Here is a 19,233-nt window from a genome sequence, read left to right as displayed (position 1 = left end):
GGTTCTTATATGCATAAATAAATAAAAAATAAATCTTTTTAAAAAAAATAAATTGCAGACACTACTTCCCCCTAAATACTAGAGCATGAACATAATTAACAATATTTCAATTACTCTTGGAATAAAATTTACATATAATGGAATATACGAAACTTAAGTGTAAAATTTCCAAGTTTTGATAAAGGCTATATATCTGTGTAAACTCAAACCTCTACTCAGGAATGTCATCAGTCCCCCAAGAAGTTTCCTCATGCCCTTCTTAATCAGTCTATCCTCTGGAACAATCATCGATCTAATTTTTTCCCTATAGATTAGTTTATTTAACACTTCAGTTTAAAAACAAGAAAAAATGTGGGCCTCCCCGGTGGCGCAGCGGTTCAGCTCTGGGCTGCGAAGCTGCCCGCAGCCTCTGCAGTGCGGGTTCTATCCCGGGCTGCTGGGTGAGGGTCCCACATGGCCCGCAGACCTCTCCTGCCACCTGCTGCTCCCCTCAGTGTATTTCGTCAGTCTACCTGTTTCTGTTCCCCGCTCTGGCTCTGGTGAATTCTCTCACCCTCCCGCGCTTCTGACTGTACCCAGTGCTTGTATACATAAATAAATAAATCTTAAAAAAAACAAGAAAAAATGTTCATGTAACATACATAGTGTTTCACCATATGCCAGCACTGTTCTAGGTGCTTTATAAATATTAACTCACTCTTCATATCAACCCTTTGAGGAAAGCAGTGATTTCTCCATTTCATAGATGGAGAAACCAAAATATGAAGTGGCTAAAAAGCCTGCCCAAGTCCTCACAACTGAAGATTGTGGAGCTGGGGCCCCACAACCTACAGTGTCAGCAACTCAATGACCTCTGTGTGGCATCTTCCAGATCTATGTCATCTCCAGAATGCTGACACCAGTTATTTTGGTTGGAGAATTGTGGATAATTTCTGTTTTCTTCCATTTTTTTACATATAGTTGCTAAGACTTCATCAATAAACACATATTACATCTCTAGTTTATATACCTAAAACTTCAACAGTTATTTAACAATATTGTTGTCATGCCAACACTACTGTTTCCTAAGTTACATCACCACTCTGGTGTCTGATCTGTGCCCACATTCTCAGCCAAATCCTTGGCTGTTGCCACAGTGTGTCACAGTGTGCTCCTAAGGCTCACCTCCATGCAAATAGTCACTTTAGCCAATGAACATGCAGCATCCAGTGATACGAGAGAACCTCATTTGGTAGTTGGAGGATGTGGACACGGATGGGTGAGGCAGGAAGTGACTCATTTCAGAATGTTCAATTTCTTAAAATTAAGCATAGAATTTCTCTACCTTTCTTAAGATGTACTCTGTAGTTTGAAATTATTGGTAATAGCGTACTTTAAGGTGTTCAGAAAGACAAAATTCATTTTTCTTTTTCAAAATTTTATTTTGAAGTAATTCCAAACATATATATACTTTATCTACATTAACAATTATTGTATTGGGCCTCCCTGGTGGCGCAAGAGGTTAAGTACTGCACTATCAAGCAATCTGCAGTCTCTGCCAGCACAAGTTCGATCCCCAGCCCGCCAGGGAGCAACCCACATGACACAGCAGACCTCTCCTGACTCGCCCGCTGCTCCCCTCATCAGTGTACTTCGGTCAATGTGCCTGTTCTGTTTCCCATTCTGTCTCTGGTGAATCCTCTCACCCCCTGCATCTGTTGCCTGTACCCCAGCTCTTGTATGCATAAATAAATCTTTAAAAAATTATTGTATTAACAAAAATTTGTTAATACATTTGTTATACATTCTCTGTATTTCTCTCTTTAAGGTTTTTTTCTGAAATGTTTCCAAGGTGCATATCATGTTCCTTTACTCCTTAGTATTTTACAGTGATTTTTTAAGAATAAGGACTTTTTTTTTATCTAACAGTAATACCACACTACTTCATATTCCAGTTTTTACAGTTATCTTAATAATGTCTTTTATAGCATTGTTTCAATTTCCACAATCCAATGCAAAATTATGCACTGCATTGTCTTATTTATTTAGATCTGAAGTTACTCTTCCTCCTCTCCGCTTTTTAGGTCTTTCTTGACACTATCACATTGCAAAATAACAATGGTTATTTTGTAAAATATATTTTTATTTTATTTTACATTTCCCTACAATATGGGCTATACAGACTACATGTTTTTGGCAAGAATATTATATGAGCAATGTGGTGTCCTCCTCAATGCCTCATACCCAGAAGCATCTGATAGTTATGTTATTTTGATCTCCTGGTTAAGATGGTGACTGTGAGATCTCTCCACTGTGAAATGACTATTCTTCCTTTTGTAATTAATAATTTGTGGAGATAGCAAATGCATTTCTGAACATGTACTTGCTTGGTAAATGCTTATGTATTTTTTTCAAAATGCACCACTTTATTTTCCTCATAAAGCAGCCATATTTTATAAACCTTAAGCATGTGACAGTCACAAGATTTCTTCAGTAAGTCCCATGGCTTCCACCTGGGCCCTATAGGTAGAGTAGTCAGGGAATCAAACATGAAAGCTTTGTCCACAGCTGCACGTTCCTTTGATGTTTGGGTTACTGAACACAAATTTACTGGATAATTTGTCTTCAACATAGTCTATTTCTGTTCCTAAAAGTATTAGTTCTGCTTTCTTTTCAATGAGCACTCTGACTCCATCTTTAACATCACCAGAATCTCCTTTTGTCTTCGTATATTCCAGAGTATAGAAAGCTCATTACAACTCCTGGTGGGAGACCAATTTTCACACCTATGTGATCAGGCTTATCTGTTGCTTTATCCTGTCATATCTCACTGGACACCTTTATCTTACTGCTGAAGGTGTCAGAATGAGGGGCACCCGGGGTGGGCGGCAGCTTCTTCTTGCTCACCACCTGGACAGTGGCATGGAAGAAAGAAGCTGACATCCTCACCTTTGGGGTGCCCAGGCACCTCAGGCCAGAGCTCATCCACCTCACCCTCTCTCCTTGGACATGGCGGTGCATTCTCTGCATTTTTCAATGTTTATTTTATTTAAAAACTTAAACTTTTTTTTTTTTTCGTGGTACCCTCGCCAGTGGCCGGGGAATGAACCGGCGCTGCAGAGGCTGCGGGCAGCCTCGCAGCCCAGCTCTCAACCGCTGCGACACCAGGGGAGGCCCTTATACATTTTTTTAAAGATTTATTTATTTATTTATACAAACACTGGCACAGTCAGAAGCATGGGAGGGTGAGAGAATCCACCAGAGCCAGAGCGGGGAACAGAACAGGCAGACTGACAGAACACACAGCTGAGGAGAGCAGCAGGCATGGCAGGAGAGGTCTGCGTGCCATGTGGGACCCTTGCCGGTGGCCAGGGATCAAACCGGCACTGCAGTGGCTGCATCAGCTTCGCAGTCCAGTTCTTAACCGCTGCGCTACCAGGGGAGGCCCTAAAAGCTTAAACATTTAAGAAATGTATAAACAGTTGAAAATCTATAAAAATGCTAAAAGCTTTAATAAATGCTAATGGAAAAGAAGACAAAGCAAATAGACCAGATTGTGGGAAGAAAACTCCTTAATGATGAAGACTAGAACATTAGGGAGAGAGAGAACAGGAGAGAACAAATGGGAAATATATGTACAGTAAATGCTCACTTAATGTCAATAGGGTCTTAGAAACTGACTATAAGAGAAATGACTCATAATAAAAACCAATTTTGCCATTGGGTAACTAATATAAGTTCAAATGGCATATTTCTGGTCACAAAAACGTCAAACTTCCAAATAAAGACCCAAAACACTTCTAATAGTCAGCAATCATTTCTATTCATTCATTTCCCCACCCAACATGTTCAGGGTTGAAGGTGACCAGACCCTATCCCAGGAGCTCAGGATACAGGAAAGAACTAACTCTGGCCTGGACACCTTTCCATCGCAGGGCACATCACACACACACACACACACACACACACACGCAGATTCAGACTAGAACAATTGAAACAAGCCAATGAACCTCATGTGCACATCTTTGGGATGTGGAAGGAAATCAGAGTACCTGGGGAGAATGACATTGGCTCTCCTGGGAAAGGATTTTTTTTCTCTCATCAAAGTTATAATGAAAGGACAATGAGCAAAACTAATCTGGTGTATACAGCTGAGAACCCTGCCAAGAATTTTCATTCTGCTCTTACATCTCTCATCGTATCACATCCAAATATACCTTCTATAGTTATTTTTTAAAACATGCTCAAATAATTATGGACTAAATGAACTCATCATGACAGACATTGGACAAAATCTGCTTGATCTGTTAAATCCCTACTTAATCATGAGCATCAATATGTTGTGCTCCCAACAGGACACATGCTATGTCTGAGAAAAAAGAGAATATTGATTGTCTTTCTGAAGAATTGTACCAGAAGTAAATAATATGCATTGACATGCTATTCAGATTTATTAAGCAAGAGTACTCTATCCTATGCATGAGTAACAGCAAGTTTCCTATCAAAAATTACCCTTTACATTGCATTCCTGGACTGACTAAAAACAAGGCAGCAACTTCTACTTTCCTTTGCATTCAGAACACCAGCAACATGTAAGTCTGTCCACATAGGCCTTCTTTGCACGCCAAGTCTCACAAAATGTTTGTCATCAAAGCAAGATAAGTTTTTGAGATAATAAGAAATGTGCTCCGTGAAAATCTTGCAGTGGTGAAAAAAAAATATGTTTTAAAATTTGTGGTTCAGAGAAAAGATTTCTCATGTATTTATTGTATCACAGTTCTTTTGTTTGGTTAACCTGATCTTTTGCCTCTAGCCACAAATCCAAATATTTTATTTAAGATCTAAATATTTATTTGCTTATCTGATTCCTGGCCATAGACACAATCTCTGCATCCTCTTGGTAGGAATTCTGTGTGGAGCCTGGACTTGCTTCCTATAAATCATCCCAAACTTCCAAACAGTTTATACAAACAAGGAAGGTACAGTCCTATCCCACCCAAACACATTTTTTGTTTAATGGCTGGACCACCCTGTCATTCATTCATTTATTCTCTCATTCAAAATCATTTAGCTGTTGCACAACAGGAATTGAGCTAGTTCTAATTTTGATCTTGCCCTTACGGTTCTCAGAATTTCATTAGAGAAACCAACAGATAACCAACTGACAGGGATGCTGTTTTATGTGGTAAGTTTTGTAATGTCAACAAAGATGAAAGACATGGAGCCCAAGAAAGGTGGGTGACTAATCCTTGAGCCAGACGCTCTAAATATATAGAGGTCTAAATAATCTGCACACCAACCTTAAAAGGAAGACCCTTTATTGTGCTATTTATCAAATGAGGAAGCTGAAGCTCAGAGAAGTTGCGAAATTCTTTCTCAGGCCCTCACCCCGCCCCTCCTCCCGCTCTCCCCCCCCCCACCCCAAACCAAAATGCTTGCAAGGGGAAGGAAGAATCGCTTTGATCGTGGGGTATGAATCATGCAGAGCTTTCTACACTCTCAAGAAAGAGCAAGGGGACGCGATGCGCTTCAGACAAAAGGGCAGCCAGAGTACGGTCCCCGGTCTGAGAGGGGCGCCCAAAGTTCCCCACTCCACATTCCCGCATTCTGCCTGCTGTTCTCCCTTGGGTTCGCGTTTGCCTCCAGAGCCTGCATTTGCCTGAGACCTAGCCTAAAGAGGGTCTCGGTTTTGCGCGACTGGTACCTGCGAGGAAAGACGCGGCCAGGCTGCTGAGGCACTGCCCTGGACCCACGCCTCCTTTTCAATCCCAAAATGAAGTTGGTAATTGGTTAAAATGACCCTCACAGACAGTATCAACATGCGCTGTAACAGAATGAATAACAAAAGTAACTTTTAACACGGTAACAAGAGTTTTGACCTGTCATGGCGCAGGCCCCACCATCCCAAGGAGAAGGGGTGCGCAGCGCCCGGGAGGCTTGCGTTCCCGGGGAAGTCCTCGAACTATCACACCACAAAAATGCACTCGGCTTGCAGCTGACATCAAGCGTTGGCTGGGATCTTCATATGCTCTCCATTTTCGGGAAGGTAGCACCCCAGTCTTTGAAACACCAAACTTGCTACGATGAATGTAGCGTGGTGGATGGGGCGGTGGGGCCACCGAGGGTGTGACCCCGAAATCCGTGGGAGAAGAAAGCGGAGACTCTTGGGGGAAGAGCAGCGAAGAGTGGGCGCTAGCCCGGCTTCCCAGGAGGAAGCCCCTTTCTTGTGGAGGATGCCACTCTGACATAAAGCGAGTCCTTCTAGCTCCATCCGTGAGGCGATCATGCTCAGCGAAATAAGCCAGAAAGAAAAAGAAAAATACCGGATGGTCTCACTCAGAGCAGGAATTTAGAAAACTTAAATAAGGGACCAGGAAAAAGACTAATTAATACAAAGTAAAAATCAAAATCAACAAGCAACTATAAACCAGAGACACTAAGGGGGGTTGCGGTGGGGAGAGGAACGATTAGGGTCAAAATAAAGGGGGGTGCAATTGTATGGGGAATATAACCAAAATGAAAATGCATACATTGTGCAAAAATGAAAAATGATGTAAGAATTATATAAAATAGAATGTTTAAATAATAATAAAATAATAAAAAATAAAGCGAGTCCTAAGTTAAACAGCAGCATGGGTGCGCCTGTTTCTTTAGGAAATGTATTTTGTGCACCGGTTAAGACGCACTAGAACTTTGGGTCCACAGCCCGTTCGTTCATAAACTGGGTACTGTCCGAATGTTATTTTTACGTAAAAATAGTATGTACTCATTGTTAAATAGTTGGGGGAGAGGGGTTGAAAAAGACAAAAGTCATTTATCACCGATCCCTTCACCCTCAGGAGCTATCGTTGTAAATATTTTGGAATCCGCCCTTTAAAACTTTTCCCCTAGGTGTATGATACACATAATGGGATGAAATGATAGCACGCTGATTTGGAAGCTGACTTTTTTTTTTCACTTAATATGTTATGGCCTATTTTCTATGTTAATGTAATTTTGCAGATTCTGTTTGTATACATGCAGTATGTATTTTTTAGGCATATTATGTAATGATCAAAACGTGAGCGTGGGGCCTCCCCTGGTGGTGCAGCAGTTGAGCACAGGGCTGCGAAGCTGCCTGCGGCCTCTGCAGCTGTCCACAGCCTCCTCGGAAACCGGTTGGATCCCTGGCCACTGGGCGAGGGTCCCACATGGCGCGCAGACCTCTACTGCCGCCTGCTGCTCCCCTCAGCAGTGTACTTCAGTCCTTCTGCCTGCTCTGCTCCCCGCTCTGGCTCTGGTGAATTCTCTTACCCTCCCACGCTTCTGACTGTACCCAGTGCTTGTATAAAAAATTTAAAAAAAAAAATCTTTTCTTTAAAAAAAAAGTGAATGTAAGATTTACGTAGATTTAATTTTGGTAAAAATATTGGAAACTTGGGTGCACCACAAGAATGTTTTTACAAAATCTTTTATGGTTTGTGTATTGCCGCGGACCAGCACAGCAGTAGACAATGAGGCCGTCTCAGGGTTGAGAGAAACATGCAGGGTGGTCAGGGCGTCGGTGAAAGAAATGACAAACAGACACACTTCAAGAGAGAGTGTAAATCTGAGTGTAATTTTCTTTGAGTTTGTGACCAGTATATATATGTTTTCCAAAAGCACAGGAACAATGAATATCAACGAAATCAGCTTGCTCATGGGCTCAGCCTATCACAGACAGGGCGGTGATCTACATCTGGACCCAGCCTCATTCCTAAGTAGATAGACCATTAGGTTTTTTTTTTTGTTTGTTTTGTTTTGTTTTTTATTTTTTTTAAAGAGGCATGTATTTTTATTTATTTATGATTTATTTATTTGTTTATTTGTTTTGTTTATACATGCACTGGGTACAGTCAGAAGCGCGGGAGGGTGAGAGAATTCACCAGAGCAGAGAGCAGAGTAGGCAGAAGGACCGAAGTACACTGCTGAGGGGAGCAGCGGGCGGCAGGAGAGGTCTGCGCGCCATGTGGGACCCTCCTCCGGTGGCCGGGGAGCAGCCGGGAATCGAACCGGTGCCGCAGAGGCCGTGGGCAGCTTCGCAACCCAGCGCTCAACCGCTGCGCCACTGGGGAGGCCCGATAGACCATTAGTTTTGTTTTTAAACTATATAATCGCATTTTTTACTAACTACTTTTTTACCTAAACTATATTTTAATTATTACAGGGTTTAGTAATGTTTCATTTGAGTCAGCCTTGTTTTAAGGATTTCATATGATTTTTTTAATTAACAAGCAATGACCTTTATAGAAGAAAGAAGGAAGTTTAGAAAGACAATAAGTGATTAAAGTTTGTAGTTCTAGAAAGACGGGATAAGGTTTTTTAGCATTCTTGTAGTGGTTCCTGGTGGTCATTATCTTTTGATAAGCTTCTGTCTTTTCAGGGAACTTTGCTGTACTTCCCCTGCTTCAGGGAGTTTTGCTGTTCTCCCCCTGCACGCTGGTTCCTTGCCCAGCCGGACCTAGGGACTGTGGAGAAAGCCATTAGCCCTAAAGGTCACTGCAGGGGGAGGTGCAGCAGTGTATCGTTTAAAAAAATAGCTCCACATATCCATGGGCTCAACTTATCCCAATGATTATAATTATTTTTTTCAGGCATAACCTGCTATTCCTCTGGCAGGGGGAGTCCTCTCAATGTGGTCTCTCTGCATTCTTTTCCAGCATTACCTGAGACAGGTGTAATGATGGCTCCCTCACTCTCTAACATCATCCAGATGTTCTAGGCTCACCTGGCTCTCTAGCTATCCTGACAAGTTGTGCTGTCATCCTCTAAGGGGTTGAGTCTTTTTAGAAGAGAACAGCACAGTGGGCCCAAATCTGGCCTTAAGAGTAGCGGTCCCGGGCCTCCCCGGTGGCGCAGCGCTTGAGCGCTGGGTTGCGAAGCTGCCCGCAGAGTCTGCAGCGCCGGTTCGATCCCCGGCTGCTCCCCGGCCACCAGAGGAGGGTCCCACATGGCGCGCAGACCTCTCCTGCCGCCCGCTGCTCCCCTCAGCAGTGTACTTCGGTCCTTCTGCCTGTTCTGCTCCCCGCTCTGGCTCTGGTGAATCCTCTCACCCTCCCGCGCTTCTGACTGTGCCCAGTGCTTGTATAAACAAATAAATCTTAAAAAAAAAAAAAAGAGTAGCGGTCCCAGTGTGTTTCTATATAACTGAGGCAGCACAGTCTTGTCTCCAAAGGTGAATTCCGACTGGCACTTGAGACCAGCATGGGTAACTTTGGCAGTGAATTGTGCATCTTCTTTTGCCCCTGCAGGTCTTTCCCCTTCCTCCTCCCTGCTCTCTGCCCTCAGGCGCTGACCTGAGGTTTGCATCAAGGGATTCCCTTGTCCTCTGACTGCCCATTGATCTTGGACAATGGGAGGCATCAGAAGGAGATGGAAGGCATGAGAGAATCCAGCTCTCAAATCATGGGGCCTCAGAAGGTTGACTTTGTCCTCTCAACTGACCACTACCTTTTCTTACCAGATGCTCTCTTCACAGCTACCCTCTCCAAGTTCTGGTAACAAACCACTCTTCTTCCTCACCCTTTCTCAGCAGTGGGTTCCCTGTTGGACTAGTACCAGGAACAATAATCATCCCTTGCAGTTTCCACCAAACTTGCAAAACCCCAAACTTTGTCTCTTTATCAGACTCTCAATTACCCAGCATGAGTATGCCATTAAATTTGTAGGGATCCTAGCTGATACTGTTGTAGAGCAACCCCGATACAAAACGGGGTGCCTGACTGTGGGTCCTCACCCGCGCGCTTGAAAGGATTTATCAATGCTCTACTGCAGGCACACGTGAAAGGTTAATAAAAGGTTTATTTACAAAGGGAAGGGGAAATGAGGAAATATACAGCTCTGGGAGAAAAGTGGGAGACAAAGTTTTAAATGAGTCCTACCCGATCCGCCGATTAGGAATCCCAAAATGGCGCTCTGAGAGCTGGCCGCCAGCCAGGAGCGGTGAAGCCAGGAGGCGAGCGATCGCGAGCCACCGAGCCCAAGGCCCACGTGTTTGGTTTTTTATATCCAACCTGGCTGCCCAACTCCACCCTCAGGTCCCAGCCACCCTCCCTTGGTGGTGATGGGATTTGTCTTTCCCAGAGTCTTGATGGCTTTAGTCTGGAGTGGGGTGGAGTCCACAAAGCCTGTATGGGATTAACTCAGGACATCACTTCCCCCTAACAATACCACCTGATTAAGGGTGTTAAAAAAAAAAAAAAAAAGGAACAGGGCCTCTCTGGCGCAGGGTGTTGAGACCCAACCTATGGAGCTATCCACAGCCACTGCAGCACGAGTTCTATCCCCGACCAGGGAGCACTCCACATGGCACAGCAGACCTCTCCTGACTTGCCCGCTGCTCCCCTCAGCAGTGTATTTCGTCAGACTGCCTGTTCTGTTCCCCACTTTGTCTCTGGTGAATCCTCTCACCCCCCATACCTCTGGTCTGTACCCCAGTTCTTATATGCATAGATAGATAAATCTTTTAAAAAAAATAAAGCTACTGTTTAAAAAAAAGATTAAAATTTTTTCCTAATTTTCACCCTGATTGTGTTTTGTATTTGAGTTTTTATTTTTTTAAAGATTTATTTATTTATTTATACAAGCACTGGGTACAGTCAGAAGTGTGGGAGGGTGAGAGAATTCACCAGAGCCAGAGCAGGGAGCAGAACAGGCAGACCGATGAAGTGCACTGTTGAGGGGAGCAGCGAGCACGGCAGGATAGGTCTGCGCAGGCCATGTGGGACCCTCGCCTGGTGGCCAGGGATGGAACAGGCACTGCAGAGGCTGCGGGCAGATTCGCAGCCCAGCGCTCAACAGCTGCGCCACCAGGGAGGCCTGTATTTGAGTTTTTAAATGTTATCAAGAAAGATTATGCATGTCTTTTTATTAAGGTTCATCTTGAGCAACTAGAGTTTCAAGGGGCCCTTTTGGGAAAATACTGACAGACACAAATCATGTCTAATTGAAGATTAAGTGGAAGATCCTCAGTTGCAAAGTTAAATGAATTTTGAAATATGCAACCGTAACATTTTATCTTCAGGTGGTGTGGTGTGAGAGTTTCTCTTCTATTCTTTTCATATGGTATGTATTTTTACTATGGGAATGTATCATTTTTATAAAAAGATAACTTGCAAAATAAATTTCTGGAGAAATGTGCATATTTTGATATTTAAAAGCAAAGCTCATTTTCCTTTTCTGTAAAGGCCAGGTAGTAAATATTTTAGCGTTTGCCAGCCAAGAGGCAGAATCAAGGATATTAACAAGAAAGAAGCAAATAAATGTCTACAAAATTTTATTGACAAAATTCAAAATATAACATTAATAATCGAGTGCAGGGCCTCTCCTGGTGGTGCAGCGGTTGAGCGTTGGGCTGTGAGGCTGCCCTCAGCCTCTGTCTGCAGTGCCAGTTCGATCTCCGGCCACCAGCGAAGGTCCCACATGGCGCGCAGACCTCTCCTGTCTCTCCCACTGCTCCCCTCAGCAGTGTGTTTCATCAGTCTGCCTGTTCTGTTCCCCACTCTTGCTCTGGTGAATTCTCTCACCCTCCCGCGCTTCTGACTGTACCCAGTGCTGCTGTAAATAAATAAATCTTGAAAAAAAATTGAGTGCAATTTTTTCATAATATGAGTCTACTAATGAGAAGAATGGATTTTTTTTTAAATACATGTCCTGGGGCCTCTCTGGTGATCTAGAGGTTAAATCTCAGTGCTGTCAGTGTTGTGGCCTGAGTTCCATTCCTAGCCAGCAAGCTATCTTGTCTTGCTCCCCTTAGCAGTGTATTTCAGCAAATCCACCTGTTCTGCTTCCCACTCTGTCTCTGGTGAATCCTCCCATCCCCTTGCACTTTTGGACTACACACCAGTTCTTCCACAAGATAAATATTTTCAAAATACATGTCACTCATTCAGAGTTCAGAATTAGTGTTTCCTATCATCCAAATTGATTGCACATGTTTATCTGTTAATGCTGATCTATAATGAGATATACATATTGCTTCTTTTCATATAGTTACTGCCAAATACAGATATACTATTCCACAAGCATATGATTTTAATTAAGCATGTTAATTGCTTGAAAGTTATTTATATAATTAGAGTCTTTGATATTTATCTTTTAGTGTATCATTTCACTTGCTCACTAATCACTTCTTGTTGAAGATTACATTGAAGATCCTTAGTTGCAAAGTTAAATGAACATTGAAATATGCAACTGTACTTTTTTTTTTTTTAAAGATTTATTTATTTATGCATACAAGAGCTGGGGTACAGGCCAGAGATGCAGGGGTTAAGAGGATTCACCAGAGACAGTGGGGAACAGAACAGGCAGATGTACTGAAATATGCTGCTGAGGGGAGCAGCGGGTGAGTCAGGAGAGGTCTGCTGTGCCATGTGGGTTACTCCCTGGCTGGCCAGGGATTGAACTTGTGCTACAGAAGCTGTGGACTGCTTCACAGCATGGTGCTTAACCCCTTGCGCCACCAGGGAGGCCCTGTACTTATATTCTTAGTGATAAAAATAAGTTTATTTTGGGGGGAAACACCATGATTCCCTACCTGATAAGGGTAAATTCCACCACCGTGGAGGTCGGTTGTTAGAGTGAGCTCTGACACAGTGTCCTCACATGTCATTTCTGTACAATCCCAATTTTCATTAAAGACAAAGTGTTGAAATGGCTTGATTTTCTATTAAACCCACTGACTAAGCCAACAGTCACTTCACAGAAGAAGAAAAATCACCAGAAAACAGCCAAAAATGTCTACTCTTGAAGGCTTTTTGTTGATTAAGTGTGATCTTGAAGTGGATAAACAGTTCTCTAGCTCGGAGTCTCTAATTTGGTAAAGCAACCACGAATTAGCAAATGTATTCTAACCCAAAAATTTCACCACAAATACACATCTTTAAACACATGGTAGTAAACACCATCGATTTGCAGACTTTGAAATTTTTTTTTTTCATGCTGACATTGTCAGGTCATAAATTTAAAAATAGTAGAGAATTTCATTATTACTGTTTGAATGCACTAATGCTTATATTGTAGTACCCTTTGGTCTATTCTTCATCATACAAGTTTATAAAAAGTAACCTTGGAACTTCAGTCATTGTAGTCAGACACAGTCTTTCCTCCTCCACAATTGAAAAGTCAGTATTTTTAGAAATACTGTCCAAGTTGTTTAGGGCCTTCCCTGCATTGTCACTGAGTAAGGAGACCTGAAACTTGCTTGTCTTTTAGCAGAACTTTCGCTAGTAAATATCAAGAGACCATCACTTCCTTTTCTTGTCGGATAGCAGACACAGGATGATAAGAAGGGCCGTTTCTGGTACTCTGAAGATTTGTGTTTCCTGTGATTTATCTAGCCTCCACACTTTATGAAGTTCCCTTTTATACTCCCATCTCATCAGCAGAGCTGCCCTGTAGCATTAGGATTCTTACTTCCACGTGGCTGGTGAATGGTGAGTAGGCTTCAAGCTAGTCTTTGGGTGCTGCTTCTTTCCTGAGAGCCACTTTGAGAGGAGAAAGGGGTTGGGGAGAGACGCCTGAGTCTGGGCGTGGGCCGGGAGAGACGGGCATTAGGATGCTGACGACGCCCCTCACCTCCTGTACCATTTTCCCGCAGGGCCAGCAGCTCACCCTTCGCCACCCCCATCAATTCTTAGCTATGTCACCATCATCCTCACACCTATTTAAATACCCAGTAGGAATATTTTCCACTGAACTGAGCTCAGCGAAGCTGACAGCCAGCGCGGCTGTGCCCCGCTGCGCCACCCCACGGAGGCCGAGCTGCGGGGCCTGGGCACCCCGAGTCGCGGCCGCAGCTCCTCCGCTCTGCCCGCGAGGGAGCAGGGCGGCGCACAGGGGCAGTGAGCGCACATTGAGGGTCACCGGGCCCGGGGGTGGGGCTCCCACTGCACTAGAGGGGGCGGGAGCCGGGGGGAGGAGACTGGGCAGGGCTGGGCGGGTTAGGCGGAGCCTGGACGGCGGGAGCCGCGGTGCTGGACTGGCGCCCTCGGAGCAGCGCGCGGGACGGTGGGGTCGCGGGGACCCGCCACGCACAGACAAACGGACTTTCGGATAAACATGGTATTTTCCCTGGGAGAGGGGTGCGGAGCCCCTCCCGCGATTGGACCCAGAGAGGTATCGGGAGCTGCCACCCCGCCGGCAAGAAGACGGGCACAGTCAGGCCGCGCTGTCTCTTTAAGACGGTGTTCCTGCCGAGACCACTGAGTAACCTGGCCCCACGTCCCGGGGGAAACCCATGGGAGGCGCGGTCTGGTTAGGCGGCTGAGAGTTCGGATCTCTCGGCGTGGAATTTGGGGAAGTTCTGAATGGGGGCACCGTGCATTGAGCCAAAGTCCCCGAGTACCGTGTAAATTTTAACAGGGATCCTGGAGAGGGCGGTGGAAATAAGCAAGGCCAACGTACCAAGGGAGGAGAGTCTCCCACCTGCCTTCAGCGCACACGCAGCTTAGACCTTCTTGGATATAGGTAAGCCCAGAAGCTTGTGAACCGGTGGGGTGAATGCAAGAAACTTCAGGCCTCTGTGGTGGTGGGGAGGCAGAGGAACCCACTCCTGCCAGTGTCAGTTGGCCTTGGGCATGAAGTTTCCCGGGTAGAGAGGTTCAGCTGTGATGGGCCCAGCCCACTAATGGGGCATCCAGCAACCCACCACAGGGGAGAGGTGGCAGGTGGCACTGCCTTCCTGGTACCCACTGGAGCAGGCCCACTGGGAGGAGGAAAGGCTGAGTGGTTTGATGACACAAGGTGAGCAGAATGAGGATTATGAAGTCACAGAGGAAGTGGGATGCTATAGCTGGGGGTTGGGGCTGGCTGCCTGGCAAGAGGAAAGATGTTCAGGCATACCAGTGTTTTCTGCCCATGGAAGGGAGCTTCTAGGATCAGCAGGGTGCACCTCATGCCCATGGTGGACTGATGAGTTGGGTGAGGCCACCCTACCACAAGGGCCCCCCATCCCCATACTACACAGGAATGAAAACAGCCCCATGTCCACACTCTGGAAGCCTAATACCACCCATGCCATGTGGAAGGAAAGCAGTAGAGAGACTGAGTGGCACATCCTGCTGATCCCTTTCTCCCAAACCTCCTACCAGACAGATCCTCTTGCTCTCTCCAACCCCAGCTATATGAGTTTTCTCTTCCTCCTGAGTGGTTGACTTCCAGGAATTGGGGTTCCAGGGCTCTGGGGAATATGCACTGGAGAGCAGATGAGTCCAGAAGATCACCACTGACTTCCACCTTCCTAATTCTCCAGATGCAGAGGCCTCCATGGCTGTGATAAGCCTTCTGTTCTTGGCAGTGATGTATGTTGTTCACCACCCCTTGATGGTCAGTGACCGGATGGACCTGGACACATTAGCCAGAAGTCGGCAGCTGGAGAAGCGGATGAGTGAGGAGATGCGCCAGTTAGAGATAGAGTTTGAAGAGAGGAAGCGAGCAGCTGAACAGAAGCAGAAGGCAGAGAAATTCTGGAGAGGAGACACATCGGAAGACCAGTTAGTGCTGGGGAAGAAAGACATGGGGTGGCCATTCCAGACTGATGGCCAGCAGGGGCCTCTGGGTTGGATCCTGGGAAACCTGTGGAATACTGGCCTCTTCTGCCTTTTTCTCATCTTTGAGCTTCTCCGACAGAACATGCAGCACGAGGCCTTTGATTCCAGCAGTGATGATGAGGAGGAGGAAGTCCGGGTTGTGCCCGTCACCACTAATAACTGGCTCACAGACTTCCCCTCCCGGGAAGTCTTGGAGTCCTTTTATAAACACCATGTCCACAATGTCATTCGTGACCTGCCCTGCACCTGTGAGTTTGTAGAGAGCTTTGTGGACGACCTCATTGAGGCCTGTCGCGTGCTTAGCCGCCGGGAGGCTCACCCACAGTTGGAGGACTGCCTGGGCATCGGGGCTGCTTTTGAGAAGTGGGGAACCCTCCATGAGACCCAGAAGTTTGATATCCTGGTGCCCATTGCCCCTCCCCAGGGAACAATGTTTGTGTTGGAGATGAGAGAGCCAGCCCTCAGCCACCGCCATGGCTCTGTGCTGGTGGAATCGGAATGTGTATGCAAGCGTGAAAAACTTCTGGGGGATGTGCTATGCCTGGTGCACCACCACAGGGACCATTCGGTCCCCTTGGGCAAGTGTAGCAGCTCTATCAAGGCAGCGCTCTGCACTGGCTCCCACCTGGATGTGTACAAGACCATACAATGGTTCCGGAACATGGTGGGCAATGCCTGGGCGCTTGTGGCCCACAAATATGACTTTAAGCTCAGCCTCCCTCCATCCTCCACCTCCTGCAAGCTCAGGCTGGACTACCGCTCAGGCCGCTTTCTCTCAATCCACTTGGTCCTGGGGGTGCAACGGGAAGACACTTTGGTTTACTTGGTGAGTCAGGCTCCTGATCAGGAACAGCTCACCAGTGTAGACTGGCCTGAGTCCTTTGCAGCCTGTGAGCACTTGTTCCTGAAACTGGTGGGGCGGTTTGCTCCAGAGAACACGTGTCACCTTAAGTGCCTCCAGATCATATTAAGTCTCCGGGATGTGCAAAACTTACCCCAAGGAGCGTCCCGTCCCATCCTTACCTCTTACCACTTCAAAACAGCCCTCATGCACCTGTTGTTAAGGCTGCCCCTAACAGACTGGCACCAGGACATGCTCTCCCAGCGGCTCCAGGACATCCTCTGGTTCTTGGGCCGTGGCCTCCAGCAAAGGTCCCTCCATCATTTCCTCATTGGTAACAGCTTCCTGCCCCTGACCATCCCGATCCCTAAGACATTTCGGAATGCCGAACCTGTCAATCTCTTCCAACACCTGGTGCTAAACCCCATGGCACATTCACAGGCAGTGGAAGAGTTCCACAACCTTCTAACCCAGGTGAAAACTCTGCCCTGTGCCCCATTGGCTGGGGCACACTAATGTAAAGATCATTAAAAAAGGGAGAAGGTATTTCTGGTTCCTCAGGCTGCAAAAGAGTTTATTCTTGGGATACAGTAATGGTATATAGGTGACCTTCACCTTCCTTGCTATGATAGATTAAGACACTTTAAGGGGTGCATGAAGTGGTCATGAGGAAGGGGTCTTGCCTGCAGGGCCTAATCTAGAGTGGATCATCTCAGGTTTTCTTCTCTTGGCTTAACTTTCACTGGGACCCAAACAGCCCAGGGAAATAGATGTTACAGAAGATTTTGCTGCTGAAGAGTTGAGATGGGGACTATGAAGTTATGGTTTGTATCAAACCTGGAAGCGATAGAGATCCAAAGAATACCTCCATTCTAGCTTATTCCTTTTTATGAATGACTCCCAGCACATTTCTGGAAACTGGCTTCCTTGTTGAGCTGTTAGCTTAATTCACATCTAAGCTAATGGCTCTCCATTTTATCCAATGTACTGTGATGACAACTTATTGTATTTAGGATATGGTTTTTAGGGCCTACACTATTTGAAGATATAATCAAGATGTTCATTTGCCATTTTCTTAATGTACTCTATTTTCATGACAATCTAGCTGCTTTTGATACATCTGAAAAAAAAAAACAACAAAACAACTCCAATATCACCGGGATAATTTGTTAGCATTTGTTCTCAGACATGTCAATAGTGACCTGTATCATAATGGAGATAATGCATTTACTATAAGGCAATAGCCAACATCTGATGAAGTGTTCAGTGTTTGGAAGCAGCGTTATAAAATCCTTAATGAAGACATCCTTTTGGGGCCCTCTAATGTGAACAATTACTCTTTCTGAGGGGACCCATCTGTTTTGTTAATTGGAAAGACAGTTTAGCTTCCATATGTAGCTGTGCTTTTTCTCAATCTGTTAATGCCTTTGTATTATTTTTTTGAAGATAACAAAGGTATTACTTTAACTATGTTGGTGGTTTTGCAAGCAGGGTCATCACAATCCAGGCCCAGTGCTAGAACTGGACAGGGAGGGACTGTGAAGCAGACCAACTCTAACAGAGTGATATGATTGGTAAATTTCTCCCTTCTTTCAAAACCCTGGGCATCCTGAAGAGTAATATTAAGAAATGTGAATATAATTGTGGGTGTGGTTGTTTTGGAAATAAGATGCTGCTACCCAGCACTGCAGGAAGATCTGCTGGGGAGGAGAACCTGGCCCCATATTTAACTTCACCTCAGTGAAGATCAGATACTGGTCTTTATGGGCTTTGGTTGTAGTATCCACACCCTTCCCCTGGGAAAAAATAAATTGCAAGTGTCCCAGAAGCTGATGCCAGTCGATATTTGGGGTTCCTGTTTTACAACAGATGCCAGGTGCTCAGATTCCCTGCTGGTATCTGCCAGGTAGTCCTTTCAAGTTAAGATGCAATGATGGTTGGTTTTGTGTTGGTGGGATTTTGGTGTTTTGAAAACATCCATATGCTTTTTGTTTAGAAAATAATTTGCTGATTTTTAGTTTCAAATCAATAAAGGAGGCTATTTTCTGTATAAATTGCAATCTGTGCAATAAAACACACATTAGATCAATATTCTGACATGCCTGTTACCAAGAAGTTCACATTCCCCCTAGTAGCTTCATCCAGTACACCCTGGTATTTCTCAATGCACCCTGAACCAGTCTGCCCTGTGGTTTCCCACTGGCCTGGCCAGTGGCCAGGAAAGAGTAATTCAGAATGTTAAGGAACATCAAGGTTATTCATTTCCATAGTGCCCAACCAAAATATCAGCCAAATTAAAAAATTTGCGTGGCTACAAAGAACATGCATACTCTCTAGTAGGCTTACCTCTCTCAGGTAGAATAAGAATGGTGTGATGTTCTAGGACCATGTAAGGTTTAGTCTAGTAAGAGACAAGAAAGAAAATGAGCGGACAGATTACGAAGGGAATAGTCACAAAGCTTGGGTGGGGCAGAGGGTGTAAGAAAGTGTATAGAGAAAAACAAGTAGTAATGGAAAGAGCAGAGCTGTAGTGCTCTGTAAATACTTTTACAATGAAAGGGGAAACTTCTCCAGATATTTAGGAAGCTGAGTTTTATTCTAAAACAATACCTGGCTGGCACCCAGGATATGACAGCAGTTCTAGCAATGATAATTCTTAGCTCTCATTGAGCATTGCCAGTGGTCCAGGCACTGTTTTGCTTCATGTCTGTTAACTCATTTAATCTTCACACCATAAACCCATGAAATGGGCACTTATTCCTATTTTACCTGTGAGGAAGCTGAAGCACAAAAAGGGTACACAACCAAGGTCACACAGGTAGTAAGTGGTAGAGTCTGGAAGAAAGA

At 45.0% G+C, this 19,233-nt stretch overlaps 1 protein-coding gene across 1 annotated transcript; it reads left to right on the top strand.

Annotated features, from left to right (window-relative positions):
* Positions 1 to 15,247: 15,247 nt before the first annotated feature.
* ITPRIPL1 (ITPRIP like 1) lies at positions 15,248 to 16,964 on the top strand. The gene has a single exon (XM_084235045.1). The coding sequence runs from the start codon at positions 15,262 to 15,264 to the stop codon at positions 16,900 to 16,902; it is 1,641 nt and encodes a 546-aa protein (XP_084091171.1). The 5' UTR covers positions 15,248 to 15,261; the 3' UTR covers positions 16,903 to 16,964.
* The last annotated feature ends 2,269 nt before the right edge of the window (positions 16,965 to 19,233 follow it).

Source organism: Talpa europaea (genome assembly GCF_964194135.1).
Source record: "Talpa europaea genome assembly, chromosome: 6".
NCBI classification, from domain to species: domain Eukaryota; kingdom Metazoa; phylum Chordata; class Mammalia; order Eulipotyphla; family Talpidae; genus Talpa; species Talpa europaea.
The sequence above is the reverse complement of the archived record's forward strand: the minus strand, read 5'-3'. Positions and strand labels throughout refer to the sequence as shown.

Coding starts and splice junctions, on each gene's coding strand:
- ITPRIPL1 (XM_084235045.1), top strand. CDS start 15,262: ATGGCTGTGATAAGCCTTCTGTTCTTGGCAGTGATGTATGTTGTTCAC.